Source organism: Triturus cristatus, chromosome 2_2 (assembly GCF_964204655.1).
Source record: "Triturus cristatus chromosome 2_2, aTriCri1.1, whole genome shotgun sequence".
Taxonomy (NCBI): domain Eukaryota; kingdom Metazoa; phylum Chordata; class Amphibia; order Caudata; family Salamandridae; genus Triturus; species Triturus cristatus.
Window position 1 is genome coordinate 1,172,037,035 of NC_140582.1, and position 24,281 is coordinate 1,172,061,315.

The 24,281-nt window shown below is 47.0% G+C and overlaps 1 protein-coding gene across 11 annotated transcripts in view; it reads left to right on the forward strand.

The window, feature by feature from the left end:
* The window catches only part of DYSF (dysferlin), a 1,012,908-nt gene that overhangs the window by 978,697 nt on the left and 9,930 nt on the right, over positions 1-24,281 (forward strand). For all 11 annotated transcript variants that reach the window (XM_085642744.1, XM_085642751.1, XM_085642747.1 and 8 more), the window contains 3 exons: positions 12,789-12,967; positions 14,236-14,345; positions 19,908-20,055. In XM_085642744.1, coding sequence (XP_085498870.1) covers positions 12,789-12,967; positions 14,236-14,345; positions 19,908-20,055 — 437 coding nt within the window. The remainder of the gene's footprint in view (positions 1-12,788; positions 12,968-14,235; positions 14,346-19,907; positions 20,056-24,281) is intronic.

The window sequence follows — 24,281 nt, forward strand, 5'->3', positions numbered from 1 at the left end:
TGGACATACCGGCGGAAAACTCGAGGACTCCCAGACGAAGAAGGGGCATCTCGGAGTCACTCATCCATCCCTTCACTTTCCAACTCGGTCACTAAGGGACACCGACACCTGTTTCTCACGGTGCACGTGGGAGTGCATGACCAGTGGATACCCGTTGTGGCCATGGTGGATTCCGGGGCCACTGGCATATTTATGGACCACAACGAGGCATGCAGGCTAGGGCTAGTGCTTCTTCCCAAAGCTGTACCCGAAGACGTCTATGCTGTAGACGGAAGGCGATTGGTGACGGGGCCCATCGGGCAGCACACGGGGGTCCTTCCGATGAGATATGGGAGGAACCATTTGGAACAAATCGATTTTAACATCATCCGAGCGCCCCAATATGGCGTCATATTGGGATTGCCGTGGCTACAGAAACACAACCCCTCTGTGGATTGGCCAACACATCGCGTCGAAATGACGTCACCGTATTGCATCCTGCATTGTGGAAAAAGAACGGAATCCCTTGACGCAGATGAGAGCGGGAGTCAGACGGTGGCTACAGCGGCAGAAAAAGATGTGGCTCTCCCCCAGGCTTATCACAGTTTTGAGGATGTATTTGATGAGGTGAAGGCGGAAGTGCTACCACCACATAGACAGTTTGACTGCCAGATCGACCTGGTGCCAGGGGCCAGCGTTCCCAGCGGCAGGCTGTATGCCCTGACGGAGCCTGAAAACGTGCATCTCCGGGGGTACCTGGATAAACTCCTCAAACTAGGATTCATCCGCCCGTCCAAGTCTCCGGCCGCCTCGCCACTCTTCTTCATCCCGAAAGCTAATGGGGAGCTGAGAGCCTGTGTGGACTTTAGGGCATTGAATGCGATCACCATAAAGAATCGGTACCCCTTGCCTCTCATCAGTGTACTTCTGGAACAGGTCAAGAAAGCTCGTATCTACACCAAGTTGGATTTGAAAGGGGCATACCATCTGGTGCGCATGAGGGACGGAGACGAGTGGAAGACCGCCTTTAAGACCAGGTTCGGCCTTTTTGAGTACCTCGTCATGCCGTTCGGTCTGTGCAACGCCCCGGCAGCCTTTCAGTACTTTTTGAATGAGGTATTCAGAGAGGAGTTGGATATCTACGTGGTCGTATATATCGACGACATCCTCATCTATTCGTCCAGTGTGGAGGAGCACGTACACCACGTCAAAGCTGTGCTCCAAAAGCTGAGGGAAAACAAGCTGTTTTGTAAACTCAGCAAGTGTGACTTCCACGTCACATCCGTGGAATTCCTCGGAGTAATGCTGAGTCCAGAGGGACAGGAGATGGCAGAACGAAAGATCAAGGCGGTGAAAGACTGGCCGGTGCCCCAAAGCGTGAAGGACGTCCAAAGTTTCATTGGCTTCGCCAACTTTTACAGGCGGTTTATAGATGGATTTTCAGGATTGGTGGCCCCAATCACACAGCTACTGAGGAAGTCCAAGGAGTTTGTCTGGTCTCCTGAAGCGAACACAGCCTTTGAGGCCCTGAAAAGCGCCTTTGGTAAGGCGCCGGTGTTGGCTCACCCCGATCCGAATCTCCCCTACGTGGTGGAAGCGGACGCATCGGATGTGGCGCTGGGGGCGATCTTGTCCCAACGCAACCACGACACAGGGGTGCTTCATCCCGTTGCGTACATGTCCCGCAAACTCAATGACGCCGAACGCAACTACCATATTGCGGAGAAGGAGCTTCTCGCAATCAAGGACGCCTTCACCGAATGGAGGCATTGGTTGATGGGGGCAAGACATGTGGTATCGGTGTACACGGATCATCGGAATCTTCAGTTCATGACGGCCACACGACACCTTTCTCCCAGGCAGCTGCGGTGGATGATCTTCTTTGCGGGGTTCAACTTCCGCATCACTTATCGGCCGGGGACGGAAAACCGGAAGGCGGACGCCCTGTCCCGTCAATCTACGGTTAAGGAACCATTGCCTGCGACCGAGCATTCCATCATTTCCCCGAGGATGGTATTGGGGGTTATCCAACCGGATACGTTCCTGAGGGGAATAAAGAGAGGGATCAGGTCATTCGCATGGCGGAGGTGGCTCCTCAGTCACAGAGAATGGCAGCTGAAGGACGGGATACCCCTGAAGGGCAGGTGCCTATTGATACCCACGCCTAGGCTAAGGAAACAAGCATTCATCTGGTGCCATGACTCTCCATGCGCAGGTCATTTGGGCTTTGAAAAAACGGTGGCTAGCATGGGACGGCATTTCTGGTGGCCAACCATGAGAGTGGATGTCAGGAGGTGGGGACAGGAGTGTCCTACGTGTGCCACCATGAAGGCCGACCATGGCCGAACCCAAGGGCTCTTACATCCACTTCCGACCCCGGATAGACCATGGGATAACATATCACTGGACTTCGTAGTGGGCCTCCCGGTGGACCAGGGGATGACGGCAATACTGGTGGTGGTGGATTACTTGACGAAAATGGGGCACTTCATCCCCTGCAAGAGAGTCCCTACGGCCGGGGAATTGGCGTCACTACTCCTAAAGAATGTGGTACGACTGCATGGATTACCTGGGGTGATCGTGTCGGACCGGGGGTCGCAGTTTACTGCGCAATTCTGGAAGACGTGGTGCACAGCGCTGCATGTTAAAACCGCCCTGTCCACCAGCTACCACCCTCAAACGGACGGCCAAACCGAGCGCCTGAACCAAACGCTCAAACAGTATCTGCGATGTTTTGTGGATCAGGGCAGGGACGAATGGGTCGACTTGCTATGGGTTGCAGAGATAGCCTATAACAACGCCACTCACAGCTCCACACAGTCATCTCCGTTCTATAGCAACTATGGCCATCATCCCAGGTTCTTGCCATTTCTACATCCGTTCAGAGAGGACAGGATTCCCGCCACAGCGGACAGGGTGGCACACATAAAAGACACGTTGATGCGCTCAAGGGCTGTCCTAATAGAGGCCAAGAGAAGATACAAGGCTGCGGCAGACAGGAAGAGAAGGCCCGGGCCGCTGTACCGCACTGGAGACTACGTCTGGATATCCACAAGAAACATGAGGTTTCGAAAGAACAGTGTGTTCCATCCCAAGTACATGGGCCCCTATCGAATTACCAAGTGTATGGGTCCCGTGAACGTGATGGTGTGCTTGCCCCAGTCATTACGGATACACCCTGTCTTTCATGTATCATTGCTCAAACCAGCACCCTCCAAGCCGTCTGGGACACCTAGGCCGATATGCGTGGAGTCGGAGGTGGAGTATGAAGTGTCGGGCATACGGGCGTCCAAATGGCGCAGGGGGAAGCTGTGGTACCTGGTTGCGTGGAAAGGATATGGCCCGGAGGAGCAATCATGGGAACCGGCTGAAGGGGTTCATGCTCCGCGCCTGGTCTCCTTGTTCCATCGGCGTTTTCCTGCCAGCGCTGGACCCGTGGGGAGCCGCTGAGAGGGAGGATGTACTGTCGAGAATTCCTGTCATGCGTGGGGAGGAAAACGGTAACCAGCGACAACGGACTACATCTCCCAGGATGCTTAGCGGTTGAGAGGTTATGAAAACAGGAGAGCTGTTACAGAACTCAAGGAAAACACGCCCTTATGTAAACAGGAGAGCTGTTACATAACTCAAGGAAAACACGCCCTTATGTAAACAGGAGAGCTGTTACATAACTCAAGGAAACACGCCCTTATGTAAACAGGAGAGCTGTTTACATAACTCAAGGAAACACGCCCTTATGTAAACAGGAGAGCTGTTACATAACTCAAGGAAAACACGCCCTATAAAGGGAGGAACCGGGAGGTACAACGCTGTCGGATATTGTGTTTACACCGACGTACCTGCTTCGTGAAGAGCAGTGTTCCGGAGAGGTGCTCCAGTAAGGCAAGAACGGAGGTAGGTCGAGTCGTTACTCCCTGGGCCGTGTCTTGCCCCATCGTCACCTGTGAAGGACCCGGAAGCTCTACCGGTCAACCATTGAGCTTCGCTTTCTGACTCGGCTGAGTCAAAGCGCAGTGGCGCTTTTGCTGGTTGGAGTCGTAACTCCCAGCCCGACCAGAGATACAGGGACTGCCAGCTGTCACGCACACCAGGAGGTGTTTGCCGCGTTACAGACTCGGAAGTCCACAGGATCGATCGAGCGGCTGCTCTCGGTTCAGTCTTCTTACTTTTGATTGGGGTATCGGTGACGCATCACCAGGAGGTGACTCCGCGTCCCGGTGCAGTCTGAGGAAGAGGTTGAGCGGCTGTTCCCTTCAGGTAGAGACCCCGGCTGGGTGTTTCCCTGACTCCTCGATTCTCCCCAACACTCTTCGTGCCCCTCACAGCCTACCGATTGGCATTGTCGGCCATTTCATTTCTGCCCTCTGTTGGCATACGCCGGGACCGGCGTATATGCAGAGGACGGTTAGGACCATCCGTGCGGTGGGCTGGTAACGTACATAGCCTGGAGGATTCCAGTGACTATAACTTTTGTTTATTCTTTGTGTTATTTGAGCCTTCATTAAATAACTTACCCTTCACAAGTGGTTGCGTCCTCATTATCGTGTCTGTTAAACGATCCTGAGACGTTCAGGGCGTTACACGTTGTGATTGGTGTGAGCACCATGGTTTGACGCTCAGATGGGGACAGGGAGCCTGTGCATGTCACCAGGCTGTGCATTACAGCCTGGTGGGAAAATGCAAAGTGCGCATGACTGTTTGGCTGGCCCAAGAGGGAGAACTTAGGGAGTGCAAACCACTCCTCCCCTGTCTGGCCAGCCCCGCCACTGACTACAATAGGTAAAATATGATAATAACAATACGTTATTTTCATTTTATTTTTCCTTTTGAGCCGTGGGGCGACACTCCTGCGCCTTAGCGGAGGAGCCGCCACTGAAGAAACATGTGCACTCTCATGGATGCCGTAAGTAAAAGAAAAGAAAGTAGTTCTCTGAATGTGGGCAGTGGAAGGATATAAATCCTCTAAATCGAAGTATATAAGTCATCCAATAAAAAGGATAATAAAGAACATGTGCTCCAGGGGTAGACCAACCACAAGATGAGAAAGGAAAGGCTTCAAATAAAAATCTAACACATGAGGGTGACAAGAAAGTAAACCAATAGTAAGCAAAGGGCTATTCTAAAGCCACTGTACGTTTTGGTGTGTTCAATAACAGGTCTTTTCACGACATACTGATAAATTCTGGCTGCAGGTGGACCTAAAAATATACTCATAAATGCCACCTACATATAAACTGAGCTAATTACATTCACATTACATAATCTGAATTTCAGAGGATACATTCAGTCCCTTTCACCACGCTTTACTGCCCCATCTAAATTTAGCATTTTCTCCCGGCTGTCCAGTTTTTTACCAGTCACATCCTTCACGCCTCTTTTTCCATACCACAGAATTACAATGTATACTCTCCGAACATTCCACACTTCTCCCCATTCCAACACAAAGGTGCTGTCCTAAGCTTTTGCTAACCACTTGGGCTAGCCCTTGTCTGTGTTTTATTGCTAACTTTATTCTTACTAAATCCCATGGTTTCTTATGCACTTCTATTGTTTCTCTCTCAACTTGGCATCTTCTTCCAGGTACATCTTTTAATACCACACCTCTCCATCCATTTAGGACATACTTTTGAACGAGGCACTCTTCTTCTTAGCAAACAGAAAGGAGATTCCTTTATTGCAAAGTCGAGAGTAGTATCAAAGTTTCACAACATTCTTCTCACTTCTTCCTCCCAACAACAAATTAGTTTGCCCAACCATTTCTACACAGTCTTTAAGAACTTGATTAAAACTTTCAACTTGTCCATTTTCTGCGGTATGATATGGAACAGTAATTTGTAATCCAATTTCAGTATTTACTATTTATGGACGTTCTTCTGTCATGAATGCATCTTCACGACATTTATCGCAACCCAACTCCTTTTTTCACTGATAAACCTCACTCAGGTAATTTTGAAAAATAATCTACCGATAAAAAACATATTGTCTCTTCTTCCTTATACACACCAACTGGGTATCCACGCCAACTCTTTGCCCTCTCAATCTGGGTAACCCGTGATCACTTCTGATGTTTCCTTTACCACATTAGAGGTATCACTCTTTCTACAAGGTATCACGTCACATCTCACTTTCCTTTTGATTCCCTACATTCTCTTATACAATTATTCCATCAATCTTTTTCTCAAACCCACTGACTATGAGTTTATTTGTCATACATATAATCCCTTCATCTTCAGATAATTCTGACCAATCATTTTGTAATTTCCCAAAACATTCTTTCCACTTCCATGTTTGTGTCATCCACCCTTCTTTTTATTTTTTCTCACTCAATTCCTTATCTTCCTCTAATAACACCTTCCATTTTGCTCACCTTTTCTGCCCACGCATTCTGCTTCAACGCTGCCAAGACCCCTTCTCATTCTTCCTCCAAATTCTCATTGTTACTCACTGGAAATCTCCGCAATCAGTGTCTACATTTTGGATGCCACAAACATATATTATATTTTAGTGGTTTGATCTTGCTTTTGAAGTAACCACCTGGCTAAACATTGTGAAGTTTTCCCTGCACCCGTAAGGCCTCATCACGATGGGGCTCGGTCTGATGCTTTCCGAGCACTCTAGTACTGGTGCTACTGTCCAGTCTTGCACTGTCCTTGCGATGGTCTTCTCCTGTCCCCTCTGTGATCTCACCTGCAGGAGTAGGGAAGCCCAGCTAACCCACACAAACAGAGCAGCGACGTGTCTGAAGAAAGCGTGTGTACCGGGGTGTTGCATCATGGGATCTTCTAGGGGCAGCACATGCTCCGTAGATGCCTTGTCTCACCATGGATCCAAGGAGAGGCCATGCTCTATGATCCAGCGGCAGCACCGCGTGCAAGGCTAGAGTAGGCCACGCCCACCACCACTGCAGCCACAAAGGTAGTGAGGTCCCCCACTGTGCTCCACGATTGCACTTGTGGACCATGGAGAGGCTACTCACTCTGCCCAAATAGCCTCTGAGAAAAGAAGAACACATGCAAGTTGGCCCAGCTGCCCGCCGCATGTCTAGATGTGGCCATGTATTACTTGGGGAAATGTACCCCAAATGGTACGTTATAAGTAGCGAGCTCTTTGGCCTCGTGCCTATGTGTCTGCATGGTGCGCCTCCGCAACCTGCAGAATCATTAGTCCAGTTGTGGGTGCATTATCCCATATATTGCGGTTGAGCTAGACCACATTACCTACACCCCCACCCTTCCATCATGTTGGCACTTTTCATGTTCTGACATAATGTCTTCTATATTTGGATTTTAAAGCCGCCTTCTGAATTGTAATATCCAGAGGCACCTGTTTAAGTCTTTGTAGAACAATAATCTTCACTTCATCAACTTTCTTGAGCTTCTCCCATCTCCAGTAATGTAACACACATCGCTTTATTTCCTGAGAGCGCTGCCTCTGGATCTCATGGGCTTTTGAGTGTGTAGCTTGGCAACGCTTCTCTTTGAATCTGTCTTTTAGTCACTTGCTGAGGGACCCATCATGGTTGAACATTGGCCTCCTCTGAACAGTAGCTCTCCAGATCTGAGTCGGGGGCTTTGCTGCTTCTCTCTCGCAGTTTTCAGAGGTCTGCTTGGTCCAACAGCTTCTCACGTTCACTTTACCTATGACCAGAGGTTGTCCTGTTCTCCCAGAACCGCTCCACTCTTGTAAACCCTTTTGTTCCCATGTTTGCATGAATTGTGTCCATGCAGTTCCTAACTATCTCTATTTTGCTTTCCAATATTTGTTTTCACCCCATACCAGTGGTGCATGTTATTATTACATCTGTAGGTATTTTGCATCTGTATCTGCCTTCAAGGCGCTATAAGGAGGCACACTCCTTACTTGTGATGCCCAGGGGCTTTGCTATCGATAGTGCAGTGGCCCTGGGGCCCGTGACTGTGGAGGGTCAACACATTCACCCCAGTTTGTGGCTGCTTTTTACTCGTGACCCAGCGGATGGGGTCCAATCTCCCACTTTGCAGTAGGGGCCATGGCACTATTGCTACAGCACTGAGGATGACTCACAAGAAAATCTTCAGACTCCGGGCACGTGGTGAGGGGGTCGGGATGGGGGGGGGAACCTTTCTGTGAGTGAGAAAACTTTACAAGTGTGTGAGGCAGATGAGGGTGTCTTGAACCTAACAAGGAAAGAAGGTAACAATGAAATAATATAGATTAGTCTATAGTAAGAATAACTGGAGGTTTATATAGCGCTTTATCACCCAAGTTTCAAAGCACCACGATGGTGGCTGAACCTACTACCCGCCCAATGGTTCCCTCTGAAAGGATTCCAACGTCTCAGCTCCAACCCTGGCAGTCCAGTGGGGTCAAGCAGAAACACGCAGACCACATCATTTCTCTTTTGTCTTTTTTTATTGGCCACAGAAAACACTTTTTCAAAAACTCTTTGCCTTAAATCGCCACGAATTATGGGAGTGTGCGTTTTCTGCGCCCACCCCCCTCAAGAAATGTGCATGAATTTGATTGCTACAGAAACAGATACGTGAATTTGATGGGTGGCAAACAACCTTTCATTTGTTATGCTGCCTTTCAGCAACTTTGTGAACTTTTTTACTTTGCTGATGTTACATAGTTGCAGATATCCAAAGTGTATGTATTTGGGGAAAATATTGGAGCAAACACTATTTTCGATAAACAAATATTCTTTAGAAAACATTTTTTTTTTTAGAAAAAGTTCCTCAATAAATGCTTTTTACTTGGGAATTTCACAGGTGGAAGTGTAAGTATTGTGCACAGGTGACCAACTTCGACTTTGCTCCCTTTGTAAAACTTTGGGAAAAAAATAGTTATTTTGCACCCCTATTCTTAAATCATAATCATGCTCTAACAACAAATGAAAAATGTTTCAGTCTTTTAAAAAAAAAAATATATAGGATTCAATTCACAAAGTTAAGGGGCATATTATCAAGCACAGCGTTAAAATTATCGCCGCTTTAGCGGCAGAAAACTGCGGCTAAAGCGGCGAAAATGGGCTTGATAATAAGCCTGGGAAAAGCACTATGCTACACTCGCGTAGTTTGAGAAGTTTGCGCTACTTCACACTACGCGAATTGCACGTGGCACAGTGCAAACACGCGTAGCGTAGCATAGCATAGTATAGCGGTCATTTTTTGCTTGCTCGCGGTCCTCAACGTCAAGTTGGCGACCGCGAGCAAGCAAAATGACATCCCGGCGAGACTTTTTCCTTGTTCGCGATCAACAACATCAAGTTGCCGATCGCGAGCGTGGGAAATAAACCTCCCGGCGAGCTTCTCAACGCGGGGAAGTCAGATTTCTCACTGCGAGTGGTCGCGTATGCTCGCGACCGCTCGCGATGAGAAACTACCAGTCCGCGTTGAGAAAGCTGCAGAAAACGACCGCTTGCACTGTGCAAGATGCAGTTTGCACTGATTGCACAGTGCGGACAAGCATCTGGCACTGTGCAATCACTGCGAACAGCATCTTGCACAGTGCACTACGCAGTTTACGAAGCTACACGTAGCTCGCATTGTGCGAAGTGCACTTCGCGTAGCTACGCAAAGCGCTACTTCGCAAACTACGCCCAGGGTTACTTGATAATATGCCGCAGAGAATTCCAATAGAAGCCCATATTGACACCAGAACATGGGCTTCTATGGGAATTCTCAAGGGCATATTATCAAGCCCATTATCTCCGCTTTAGCGGCAGTTTTCTGCCGCTAAAGCGGCGATAATTTTACCGCCGTGCTTGATAATATGCCCCTTCGTTTTTAGCCATTAACGTATGTTTACAGCTGTACCTGGCTCCATTGTTAAACACCTCAGGATATGTGAGACGTAAATTGCTTTACTACTGTTCATAAACCTGTAGTATGAAACTCCATGCAAGGATTGAGGAGGGAGCGGGCCAAAGCAGGGTTTGTGAATGCCCACAATCTCGTGAGTTTGTGAAAATTCACAAACCTTTGAGCCGACTCTTTGCCACCAGGGAAACAGTCAGAGTTTTACTCCAGCAGTGGGCAGGAGTAACTCCTCCTTGGGAAGAGGAACGGATCACCCCCAACCAAAGTGCACGTAGGCTGCCTGTTCCTGTCTGAAATTGTGCACTCTGTAAAATTCTGCATTTGTGAAAGAGGAGATCATGGGACGTGTCACGTGACATTGCCAGTAAGTAAGTAGTATGGGGCAGATTTACAAGCCCCTTGCGAGACATTTACGCCGCCGTTGCATCACTTCTGTGACGCAGCGGCGGCGTAAACCACGCGCCACGTTGCACCTTTTTACAACGTGACGTATCTAGGGAGATGCGTCACGTTGTAAAGCCCTGCGCTACATTAAACCTGCGTCAGGTTTAATGTATGCAGGGTGGGCGTTCCGTCGGAAAAAGCCTCGGAAAAGTGACGCAGTGAAATCTACAAGATTTCACGGAGTCACTTTTCCGATGCTGCTGCGTCAAAACCCTGCGCCTGCTTGAAGCAGGCGTAAGGAGTGACACAGCATGTTCGTTATGGACAGCCCCTGAGCATTGCTGGAGTTGCGTCGTGCTTGCGACACGACTCCAGCATTGCGCCGCCCTTATGCCATCAGATGCGTCACGCATCTGTTTATCCTTGCGCCACGATGCGCTGCATTGTAAATGAGGCGCATCTGTGGTGGCGCAAGGGTAAACTTGCGTAACGCATCTTTCCTGGCGCATGCCTGCTGATTTGCAGGGATGCGCCAGGAAACATAAATCTGCCCCTATGTCTCGAACTCTACACCTGTTTGTAGGGGAGAAGATTTCCTACTTTTCTTTGCGGATTGGGTCCAAGGCCACTGGCCTGAGGAATATTTGAAAGTCGGTGCGGCCTCGATTTAGCCCGGTACGAGGTCACAAGTTCAAGCCCTCTTCCTTCACGGTGTGTGGCCCAGGCCTTGCCAAGGGACGACTTTCCTTCTTCCATCAGTTACCTAATAATCTCCAATCCCTCTATTAGTACTTTATAAACATTTATCATGAATAACATGCTGGGCAGGCTTCAAAGACTTTAATATAGTGTGAATTATTTTAAGACCCCCCTCTACAGCAGTTTCTGGCTGATCCGGACTTTCTTGTCCTTGCTGGTTTCTGCTGCCTCACATTTCTGCTTTATCAAGATGTCTGTTTGCTGTTTCAGTTCTATTCTGCATGGGGGCATAGGAGAGTGTGCAGGCAGCCATGATTGATCTAAGATACACCAGAATTATTTCATTGGCTAATAGTAAAGTACAGATAAACTGCTCCAGTCATTCGTACAAGGCTCGCCTCGGGGATTAGGGCGACTTTGCTTTTTGTATTTTTTGCACACTGATTAAACTAATTGTCATGAAGTCATGTTGTGTTTTTTTGTTTTTAAGCACACATGAATTAGCAGTTACATCCTGTTTAATAGATGGTTTCTCTTGTGAGGGGCAGATGAGATTGCCTTTAAATCTCTTAATGCACTTGACCTCTGCTTGTTGTTTTTTCGGGATTAGTAGCAGTTTATGGACACTGGGGGAGGGGGTCGTCATTTCCCAGAGGTTGGGGCTGGAACTGTGTACACTGCAAAACTTCATAGTCGTTCACTCAACACTGATTTTATTTTGTTTTTTTATCCCTCAGATATAACCTGTTAGTGCACCTTCCAACAGAGTTTAAAGTGTTACTCAACATTTTAGAAAAAGTGTAATATGGAATATACCTTTACTGTACTTTACCGCTTTCTTTTTTATAATAAAACACAGTAATAAAAAGGTAACGTGCCGGATGTGTCTTGTTCAATATGCTCCATGTTTCCTGCAGTCTTTATTTTAGTTTTGCTTTTAACACCTGTCTTCACTATCCGGTCTATACATTTTTCTACCAACAAAAAAACCAATTAGCTTTTTGTAATATGCTTCCTTCACCTGAAGGGGGCGACTGTAGCATGAAACTGGCATCCATCTAGAGGCAGTGAACTGGCTTTGAAATCAGGAAGTTGCCTATTGCCTGTATATCCCTGTAGCTTAAAACTTTGGGAATTTATTTAAGGACAGGAGGGGCAAACTGTTACTTATTATGAAGCAGTTCTGCAAATCCTAGTAATTAATCACTGTTTCTACATAGTGCCTGTTTTGGAGTTGTAGGCAGTGCTTAATATATAGAAGATTCCATCTTTGGAATGTTATCTGCATTGAGCACCGAGATCATAAATAGACCTCTCTCCATTTTCCAATTTCCCCAAGCTTCACAACCAACTAAGCAGGCCACTTAGAAGTGGGTGGTTATGGCACATCCGCTGAATATTGAATGGTGCTCCACCAACCTCATCCCAAGTCCTCTGCATTATTGATAACAGATCATCTGTTGGCTCAACCGATCGAAAACCTATAAGCATCCGGCTGGCTGCACGAGAATTGCTGACCAAGCGAAACAAGAACTCCATGTCCAATAACACCTCTGATGTGCCGGGAGAAAACATTCCACTCATCTCAAGTGTTGGGGGATGTGTTTAGAAAACAGAAAAAAGCTGACTAGTCTATCGTGCCGCTATGACGCGGTTGACCGGTGGCATTGAGCATTACCACTGAAAGTGTTCCTGCCATGTTGGCAGAAGCACTTTAGATGAAAATACTTGCCATCCCAGTGGGGATCTGTAAATATCGAAAATGGATCACTAGAGTTTAGTCTAATGAGCCCGCTAATTCTTAAGAAGATGGTAGCACTGCACTGTAAAAGGTTTAGACCATTGGTCCTTGTTAGATATTTATTGCTGTGGAACGTATGATAGTGGAACAGACAAATCCAATCCCAGAGCATTTTCTTCCCTCAGGCTCAGTTCAGATGGACTTGAATCGGATGCCAAAGCCGGCTAAAACAGCAGAGCGGTGTTCATTGGAGCTCTTGGATGATACTTTGCCTTCGGAAAAATGTGTGTCCCTTTTTGAGCAAAAAACTGTGAAAGGTTGGTGGCCGTGTGTTGGACAGAAGGAAGAGAAAAAGATCCTAGCGGTAAGTCTTGACCTGTGCCATGTGTAGAGGGTGTGACGTAAGGTCCAATGGCGCTTGTTTTGTTACTTTTAGCCTCCTAGAAAGAAGCTGGTTTAAAAAATCCAATGTACTCCTAAGTTGTCCTGCCAAATACAGGCCTGTAAATTTCCTGCATCATAAATGTATATCATGGTCTACTGACTGAATTAATAAAGAGAATATTTTAAATCATTCCTAAAAACTTGATAGTCCTCCAATTAGCAAATATAACAACAGAATCTCACTCTGCAAACATTCGTCCTTTAATTGATTGAAATGTATAGGTATTTTATATATGAGGGCCACATTATGATGGCAGTCGGATGAGTGTCTGACTGTCATCGCAGAGGGAGTGGGGCCAGCCGACATGTAATCGGCGGTCCCACCTGCCAGATTAGGATGTGACTGCCTTGTAGGTGGTCGTAAACATCCCTTTTTCCATTGTGGCTTGTGCTGCAGTCTGGCAAAGGGCTGCAGCACATGGCGCAATAGAAAAAAGGGTTGTTTTTAAACATCCATGCACGGTGTGCCAGGCATCATCTAGTGCCTGGCATATAGATGTTTGGGGGGGGGCACCACATGTGCCCCCCAGACCACATAAAGGAGGCTGCTAGGGGCCCCCAAAGTCGCTTTCCGGCTGCCTGTTCATGGTGGTGGGACCACCATCATCAGGCAGTCGGAAAGGGATATCCTAATCCCTAGGGCAGGCACCGCCTCCATTGTAGATTTGGAATCTGGCTGCCATCACGAATGGATCTTTGATCCTGTTGGAGGCGGTGGTCCTATCCCCCACCTCTGTGGTCTGACCGGCTGCATTGAAATGTAGCAGTTGGACCGATGCCCTAGATGGCGGGCGGACCGCCACTGACAGCCTGTCGGTGGCGGTCCGCCCGCCATCATAATGAGGGCCTTTATTCTTCAGTTCTGTAGACAGGACTTCATTGATTGTAAATGCAATTTCTAATTGTGGTTCCAAATTTCCCCAAATAAAATATTGTTGGATTTTTTTGTATGAGTTGCCCAGCTTACTAGGGATACCGGGTAGTCCCTAGTGATTAATTTGTTTTTAGTAGTAGATGCACTGCATCCTAATTTGTTGATGGAGCCAGTGAAAGGTGCACTGGGTTATACATGCCACAATACAACTTTAAACACGTGTAAAGGGTGCCCTAAATGAACAGCTAATACATGTATTTGGGTGGTAGTGACCATCTCTAACGTGCTGTCACTGGTATGTTTTTTTTCTTTAGGGAAAACTTGAGATGACTTTAGAGATAATCTCCGAGCAGGAGAGTGAGGAGAAACCTGCAGGATTGGGTCGCGATGAACCAAACATGAATCCTAAACTAGAAGATCCAAAGTAAGACTTTTTGTTTCATTTTGCGTCTACAGTTTTTAATACAGTATGTATACCCGCCTGGTTTACCTATTAGAAATAATGTTAGTAATCCATAATACCACCATGGTTAATACACCTAAGTACTTTTCATCTGTTTAAACATTTGCAATGACATTTCACTGACATCTAAAATGTTGAACCTGGCCCTTTTTGCAGGGTTATCCCCAAACATTTTGCCTTCTTCCCCCTATTTTTTCTGACCTGTATTTGTTGGCCTTAGGACTCTGCACGCTTTGTGCATATGCTTTATGTCTAAATTGTATTGGTGATTGGTTTGTCCATGATTGGCTTATCTGATTTACTAATAAGTCTCAAGTAAAGTGCACCAGGTGTGCCCAGGGCCTGTAAATCAAATGCAACTAGTGGGCCTGCAGCACTAATTGTGCCACCCACGAGTAGCCGTGCAAACATGTCTCAGACCTGCCACTGCAGGGTCTATGTGCAGGTTTAACTGCCATTCTGACCTGGCAGATGCACCCACTTGCCAGAGCCAAACCTTCCCCTTTATGTCATGTAAGTCACCCCTAAGGTAGGCCCATGGCAGTCCCATGGGCAGGGTGCAGGGTATTTAAGGTAGGGCATGTGCTGGTGTGTTTTACATGTCCTAATAGTAAAATAGTGCTAATTTCATTTTTCACTACTACAAGGACTATCTCTCTCATAGGGTAACATGGGGATTGCCTTGAAATATCTTATATGTGCAATTTCCTAATGGGAGCTGATAGAGATTTGGAGTTTGGGGGTCTCTGTACTCACAACTTAAAAGTACATCTTTTGGTGAAGTTGGTTTTTCAGTTGCGTGTTTGAAAAAGACACTCTTACAAAGTGAGCATTTTCTTGCTTAACCATTCTGTGCCTCTCACTGTCTGTAGAATCCATTTCTGGATTGGCTGACAGTTGGGCTCTTGTGCATTCACTCTAGACAGTCACACAAAGGGAGCTGAGGTGTGCCTTGTACATCCTGATGGGCCATCACCAGGCGGATGCGCCTTGCTGTGCTAGAGCGGTGGAAGGAGTTGTCACTGACACCTAAATAGGGATGTACCTGCCTTCACACAAAGCTGTTCCACCCCCTTGTAGTGTGTCTGGATCCAGGACAGGGAATGGCAGCGTCTTGTGCACTACAAAGACTTTCCTTTGAAGTTTGCCTACTTCAAAGACAGAAAAGTATTGGCCTTCTGACACTTTCAAACCAGAACACTTCTGGACTAAAGGACACTTTGCTAAGAAGAAGAGATGGATCGGCTGTCAGGAGGGACTGCCACTTTGCTGTTCTTCTTTGCTGTGTTGGCCTGCTGCTTGCTGCTTCAGTCTTGAGCAGTGAAAGAACTGGACTTTGCTTTCTACATCCTGCTTCCAAGGTTCTCCGAGGGCTTTAGTGTGCTTACCTCCTGTTAAGAAGTCTCAGGGCCATCAAAGACTTCATCTGCAGCCCCTGAACTCCTCTTCTGGGAGTTCTGACCTGCCAAGTGGTGCCAATTTCAATTTTGGACCAACGGAGGTGGAGGTGGTTTTGCTGCTAAGAACCAAGAAAATCTGCGTCTGTTTTTATTGATGCATCGATGCTGAAGATCTCCGCATTTCCGTAGCCTGCATAGAAGCCGGGGTCACGGCTCGTTAAAAATCAATGCATCAGCAACATCGCAGGCTCCAACACTGCCATTGCTGCATGTTAGAAGGATCACCGCAGCTTGAGTTTCAAGCATCGCCTCTCCGAGGTCTGGGAGGAATTGCTCAGACTCCGACAGAGCGACCCCTCCGTGGCTGAGGAATTAACACAGTGGCTGATTCGCTGCTGCTGCATCAACGCAGTGTGTCTGGATTTTCAACGCATCTTTGACACATCATCCCTGGGTGCCATTTGCTTCATTGACACCACACTGCAGTAAGGAACCGAGGCCGCATGTCCGTAAACTGAAGCATCACCTCCCCTTCCAGTAACGAACCATTGCATCCCCTCCCCTGACAGTAAGGAATCGAGGCATCACCTTCCCTGCCTGGCAGTAAGGAATCGGCACATCACCTCCCCTGCCAGTAAAGAATCGACACATCACCTCCCCTGGAAGTAAGGAACCAACACATCACTTTGCATTTCTAGCGCCCGCATCGTCTTTGTTTTAGATGTATCCCAGGTACTTTGTGCCAAAAGTGAAGCATCCATAAATGCCTATGACCTGAACTGTTTTTAACCTTTTAAAAGTGATATCTTTACTTGTGTATGTTGGCTTTTTGTTGTTTTAATTTTGTTTGATTTAGATGAACATTGGTTATTTTTCTAAACTGATTGTGGTGTCCTTTTAACATGTTTTCATTGTGTTACTGTGTGTGGATGTGCAAATGCGTTTCACATTGCCTCTGAGATAAACCTGACTGCTCATGCCAAGCTACCAAGTGGGTGAGCAGGGGTTTTCTTAGCTGTGTGACTGCCTTACCCTGAATAGGAAAAAGGTCCCTACATTGGCAGGGTGCAAGTCTCTGCCAACTAGTGACACCCATACATAAAGTATAAGAATACAGCTGTCAAAAAAGTGGATTTGTTTGTTCTCTTCCAGGACCGAAGTGTGTAAATAGTTTTTTGATTCAAGTTCTCCTGTGTGATTTGTTGTTATTGCAGGACTTCATTAACTTGCAGCAATGGTATTTACATCGTAAGATAGGGCTTCATTAAACATTTGGCCAAGCAGGAGCATTGCTGTAAAACGGAGGGGGCTCCTGCTCTTCCAATCCTGGGGGTTCTCCTTCTCCATTTCGAAGTGGAAGAAAGCACCAGGTTTCTCAGCTGAATCTCAGCTGGCCAGTGGGGTATATAGCTCTTTGCTTGCCTGTGGCGGTCCTTGCGTTTGTCCCCCCCTGGTGGCTGCATTAAAAAGAGGGGGGATGGCGATTGCCGCCCGGAGACGGCAGGTAAGAGTAGGAAGAGGCCGCCTCCCCCAAAACTCGGGCCGCCAGGGTGGACCACCCCGCACCCCCCCTTGCTACGCCACTGCAGCTGGCACTGCTGCAGTAAAACTTTGACGTATCAGCCCATCAAGTTTCAGTCTCACGCTATTTAGGGTGGAGCTATCCCTAGTGATCATTCCTGGCCAGGACAGCTACGCCAGATAATAAGAAAGATCTAATTGGTCCATTTTTGGGTTACATTTTACTGAATAGCAGTATGCCGCAGCATCGTAGCACACTTGGCATTCAACTCTAACTTACATGCATATGATGCTTCTGTGGATATTCTTGAGGCAGCCGGTGATCTAATAATATTTTGGGATATTTTCTGTTGAGGCCCATAGTCCAGAGTCTCTGCCAACCTGGCAACTGGTACCTCCTAGTGGTGAGTTTTTATACTGCAATTATTAAACGCATTTATCATGCAAGTATCACCAGTACCACGCATGCACATGCTGACATGTCATCTTTCCTAAGTCTTCCCCACTGCAAGGTTTTGTGGGTATTGAAGAAGGGGAGCTGTTACTTTGGGGACAGAATGAACAATTGTTATGGATTAAGAGATGTGTTTTACCTTGAAGACTTCATGGGCATTGAACTGTCTTAATAAGCAGTAGGCAGGGGCCAGTCTCAAAAATGGATCCTAGAGCTTGTGATGGTACTGGTGTCTCCTTCCTCTTTGGGTTCAATCTTCTCCCAAGTCAAGGGTAATTACATATACCCACAAACTCTGGATTCAGCAAACACCTATGCTCTTCATTGAAGGGTTCTAAATAGAGGGTTACGCATGGTGACGTATTAGACTTGTTGCTTCATCGGTGGTGTACAAGGTCCTACAGCTGAATTGTGAAGACATGACTTATAGGACATGCCTCGGAAGGGCCAAACAATGCACATCTGGCCGGCTCAAGGCTCCCTACTCAGTTTGTGGGCCCTTACAGCAAAATTGGCCAAGGTACTGGATCACAGCAACATAACTGAACACATTAGGTCTCTTGGGGCACAGTGCAGGAATATGCACTGGTCTTAACCAGAGACAGGGAAGACACTGCGTCACAGTGAGGAGGAGTGGCTGATGCTGCACCTAAAGTGCACATCACTGTTTGGCCGGCCATCTGGGGCTGGCCAAACAGTCATGCGCACTTTGCATGTTCTCCACCCAGGCTACATTACAGCCTGCGTAGAGTACATGCCCAGAATTCCACTACCTCTCTGAGCACCAAACCATGGTGCTCAGATCAATCAAGGTGCTACAGTCAGCAGAAACATGATTAGTTAGGGGAGTCTGGAAGCCTGGGTGCTTCCTGTTCCTACTGAGGAGAGGCGGCGGCTGCCTAAGGTAGTGGCGACCAGCAGGTAAGTTTTATTCTTTTCTTCATATCATAAAACCCCCCACCTTCACTCACTCCCCGCCACTGTTCTCTACCAGCCACTACTGCAGTCTGCACTAGTATTTCTAACATAGATGCAGACTGGCAGACCTCAGCTGAATAATGCTTATCAAACTCACCAGCCTCAAGCACCAGCAGAGGTCTTGTCCAAGGGGGCTTAACTTCTAAATGTGGGAGTTTGGCCACCTTAAATGCAGATGACAAGAGCTGATCAAACACGTTTTAAAATAGCAACCAACGCAATAGTGCTGTAAGCGTGCCTCAGGACATAGCGCCCAAAAGAAATTCACTATAAAGGTTTTTTCTAATGAATGTCTAGAAACCTTAACAGACTATCTAAAGACATGTTTAGTGGCATCCAGGGGCCTGATTAGGAGTTTGAATGAGCTGTATCCTCGAGGTTGTAGTATGCTCTGCCCAATTACTAACGGCACAGTGGTCGCATCCCTAGATTTGACAAATTCACACTTGGATTGTACTACAAGTGAAGCTCTACCACAAACCATAATAGCATGTGTCTAGTGTTCTTCTGAAGGTGGAAAGGTACCAAATATAAGTAGGTCTGTGTCTTGCCCAAGGCAAAGTGACTATGTATTCTACCCCCATGGGAAAAGTTGGAATGCTTAAGTATATGCTGCAGAAGCCTAGAAAATATATCCGAATGGTGGCGTAGTCCTCAGCCCAGTTATGGTTAGTTAAAAGATGTAGTGGTTTAATGGGGTGCCTGGGAGTGCAAATATTATTCCTGCAGAGGTGATGACAATAACATAAGGGCATTCACAAATACATTCTTGTTTTTTTCCTTTTATACAGATGCACACATTTACTCTACTAAAGAGCTGTAGGGTGAATAACATAGTTTTTTTTGGGGGGGGGGATGATGAAGTTCCAGGAGCGAACATGTTTCCTTGAGAGAAATAAAATAGAAGAAAGCAACAATAAACATACTACTCAGGTAGACATGCAGGGGAAGGAGTAACCCCGGTTTTTATGCATACGCCTATTGTGAATCAGAAAAAGTTGAATCAGCTAAACTGCAAACATCTGGGCAAACTGCAAACTGTCTTCAAATCAGCCCACGGTGCAAACCTATTTGAGTCACCTCAAATACTCAAAGTGTTTTCTTCTCACCTAGAGATATTTGCTGTCTATCTGCTTTACTAATGATCCATGTGTTGTGTTTCATTTACAGCCGTCCAGAAACCTCCTTCCTGTGGTTCACCTCCCCATATAAAACCTTGAAATACATTTTGTGGCGACGATTCAAGTGGGCCATCCTCATATTCCTCATTGTCTTCATCCTGGTTCTTCTCTTGGGAGTGTTCCTCTACTCCTTCCCGGTAAGGTCTCACAGCTGACTTCAGACGGTGTGTATCTATCTCTGTGTCTGTTTGCTTGTGCGATCAGGCATGGGCTCCACTTGGGTGTGTTCCTCTACTGCTTCATGGTGGACCTCACAGATGACTTCAGACGGTGTGTGTCTATCTCTGTGTCTGTTTCCTTGTGCGGTCAGGCATGGGCTCCACTTGGGTGTGTTCCTCTACTGCTTCATGGTGGACCTCACAGATCACTTCCGCAGGTCTGTCAACTCATAGGGTTCCACAGTGTGATGCACATTTTCTACACTCATCGCACACAGAACCGGTGACGAGACACTATCACACGTTGTTTTAATTTTCGACCTGGGAGAGGATAGAGTAAATGTCTGGACAGTGCAGGGGGTCCAAAAACCCCACTCTCCATGGCTTTATCCCTTTATCCCTGCAGGATCACACAGTGAAAATAATTCAAAGGTCTGCTTCAGAGAGAGAGAGAGAGAGAGAGAGAGTGTGTGTGTGTATGTGTGTGTGAGTGTGTCTGTGTGCACTGACACCATCTTCAAGTTGGTGCACCTGTATTGCTCGGCCACACAAACATTAATGTGGACTCCAGTATAAGTGCCATCTGCACTGCACATATTGTGGCCCCTTTGAAAAGGCCAGCACAAATCAAAAACCTCCTCTTTGTAAGGAGCAACTGGAGAGGGCCAGTTATGGGTTGATTTGAGGCTTGTGAGATTAGCTGCACATGGGCCAGGGTGAACTGTCACCTGCAGGATCCTAGTCCTGGCACAGTGGACCAAAGAACATGCACAAGACGGTACATGGCTGGCTGTCATTAGTGATTCAGTGGCAGAGTGTTGGTTTTCTCTATATCCACCCAGGATACCAGGTACCCTCTCAGAATGACTTGCGGGAGGGAGGAGTAGTGTAGCAGCCAGAGCGGCTGATTCCAGAGCGCGGGGCTCACGGTTCGATCCCCGGCGCCAACGGCAGCTCAGCATCATGTGACTCTGGGCAAAAGCTCACTTAATCTCCCCGATGGCCCCCAGCACCTTGAAACCTTAAGGAGTGATCTGGTCACGCTTTGCGAATAGGAATTATTTATTTATTTTTGTACTGTAAATAATGTGCGCATGAATGCATAGTGTTTGTGCTTGACTTGCAGAGCTACTTAAATATTTCTACAGCTCTTGCTATCCAGGAGGCTTCATCATCTTTTGAGCAAATGTTTGGACTTCATCTTTTCCAACTTATTGGTGATGACCGTACTGTGTTCTTGTGTGTAGTGCAGGCAGAATGGGCACATTTAGTGGGAAGGATTATGGGAAGCATATCCCACTGCACCTTCTTATCAATTACCGCTTAAATAGGACTACCATAAATTAGCAACGCAGACCAGTTATTTTTAACGTATTTCTTTCAAAAACCAAGAATAACATTTTGACAGATTTTTTAAATTAATAATAATGTGTTGATACTGTTAAAAGTATGAATGAATTAAATGAAAAGACGAAATAAAAAAAAAAATACATGAAAATATTCAACTAATATAAGTAAAAATATTTGGAAGCTTCAACTTGGAATATAGAGTAAATTGCAAGAATTACCATCTAGTGATTTCCAACAAACTGATATTATAAGGAACCCCGTAGGTATATTATCATTTTGATGACTACCAACTGAAAGTATGAATCACAGGGGATATCCTACCATACACAACACACCTCAAAGTCCAACCCTCTTAATCAGTGTACAACCCTTTTAAAAGTTAACAGATGGAGAAAATGATTTGTTTCCATGAATTTCCATGAATTTCTATTTTAGAATAGCTGTTTTAATGACATTTTCAAAGTGCCATCGTTTTACAGCACTACATATGACTATGTGTAGGATTCTACCATTATTTGTGATCTTTAGTCCTAAGGATGGCCAAACGACCCTTGTGAGCGATTTGTAGCGGCTGAAACATGTCGACAACTATCAGAAAGGAGGGATGAAGTGGCAAAAATATCCTCCTGTTTTCATCACTATCCTCCTATCCAGGGAGTCCATGATTGAAGGCATTCAAGGACATTCCTGAATTAGTTTTAATCACAGTCTTTGTTGCAGTTCTACACAATAGATCCCTCTATATAGGTGTATGTATTGTGTTTTCCATATCCCTTTGCTCCATTCCAAGCGTTGGTCTGCTTAGGGATGTTGGTAGCAAGACCTATGATGAAGCATGCCACTATTAGTGGGTGAGGGCAATTTTTAACAAACCTTGTGTTTTTCCAGTGGTGGCTCCTCCACTAAGGCGGAGAAGCGTCGCTCACCGCTTTTTTGCAGTGGCACAAAGGGAAAATAAAATGATAATAACTCTTGTTATTATCATTTTATTTTCTCCTACTTCCACCCGCTGTGCGTCAGGGGGCGGAGGCATGGGCAGCAGAGGAGTGGTAGCACTCTCCTAAAGTGCCCTCTCGGGCTGCCTAAAACAGTCTTGCACACTTCTCATGTTCTCCATGCAGGCTGCATTACAGCCTACATGGAGAACATGCCCAGGCCGCCAGTCAGTGTCTGAGTTATGATACATGGTGCTCAGACCAATCACAACGCTGCTAAGGCAGCATTGTGATTGGCTGACTGGTCGCCTGGGTGTGCTTCCAGTAAGGCTGAGCGAGGGAGTACTACTGAGGCAAGGAAGCAGCGATAAGGTAAGTTTTAAAAATAAAATTATTCCCGCTTCCCCTGCGTCCTCCCCGCCCTGCCTCCCTACCTCCAACATTCTACCACCCTCCTGCCCGTGCCCCTTACCTCTGATTAGTGCCGGCCACCCCTGTGTTTTCCCTTTGTGATACTCTGACCAGATATTTTCATTTCCTCCTTTTCCTTTTTGTGTGTTTAGTGATTTAGGGAGGACGGACTAGGAGAGGTACCTCTATCTCCTGCTGTAATTCAGTTCTGTGTCCTACAGATCATACACACTTTCAGCATTGAATGCCTGACCTACCCAAGCTTCTTCTCAAGCATGTTCAACAATGCAGAGATGTCTTGTCCTGTGTTGGACTATATCCCTAGTGCACAAATACCATGATTCCAGCATGCATGGTATCAAGTTCAGGGCCTGACCCTCAGCCCCTCTATTCCCTGGGATCCCATCAGCAATTGATAATGGAGTGAGCCTCCATGGCTAGGCTCGCGCGGGGCGATGGAATGGTTCTGCATGATACGGGCGCTGGGGAGTTGCCTACAGCCGCGATGGCCTAGAGCACTGCGGGCGCGGCCTACTCCCTAGCCGTGGCGGATATAAAGAGTAGCACTCAACAGCACCTGTATAGGTGGCGGCTCCTCTGAGGGGACCACTTGACATCCGATCTGGCATGGAGGTGTGGAGCTTAATGCCCAATGTTGGGGTCTAGATGTCAGCACTCATTTGCCAGTCGGCGTGAGGCCTTACGCCTGAGATGACCTGCATGTTTGGTCCTAAATTGGTGATTTGAGGGTGGCCCCCTGCCCCCCCTCTTGTAGAGCCCAGCATCATTGGACAATGAAGCTGCTCTCCCCAGCAGACAACCAGGTTACTGCAGGCATAAGTCCAAGTGGTGCAGCAACCGGGCTCAGCGCTGCACCTCCAGCTACGGCAGGAGGCCCTCCCACACATTGCCTCAACGGCAAATTCTGGAGCGACACCCGAGGTTAGTCTCATGAGGCACACTGGACTGGGGTCCTGCCTGGGCTCTGGAGGACTCTGCGCGGTACCTACCACTGCCTATCTCAGTGACAACCTCATGAATGGACGCACTGACGAACTTGACAATGCACATACCCAGACCATGATGATAAAGCCCAAAACAGTCGGACTGATGCCCACCGTCACCCACGGGGGTGGGAACTCCTTTGTGCACCAAGCGTCAGACAGGGACACACCAGGTAAACTTGAAATGACTTTGGAAAAGCACTGCAGTCAATTTGAACGGATATGAACGAAAACTGTGTTGGAAGCTGTCATTTCGTGTAGGTGCAGGGGAATAACCACAATACACGGGAATAAATTGAGATTCCTTTATTCAAGTATCTCAAGAAGAGCATATCTCCCTGCATCCGTTCTGTAGCTCACCATTCTCGTAAATGACCCCTCTTTTTCCTATTCCCCTCTCTACCTCCCCTGTCAGGGTCCACTTTCCTGTGGGTTCCACTGCCCTGACGCTAACGTCCAGTCACAACATTACATCAGCAAAGGTCGACAATGTCACTCTGGAAAT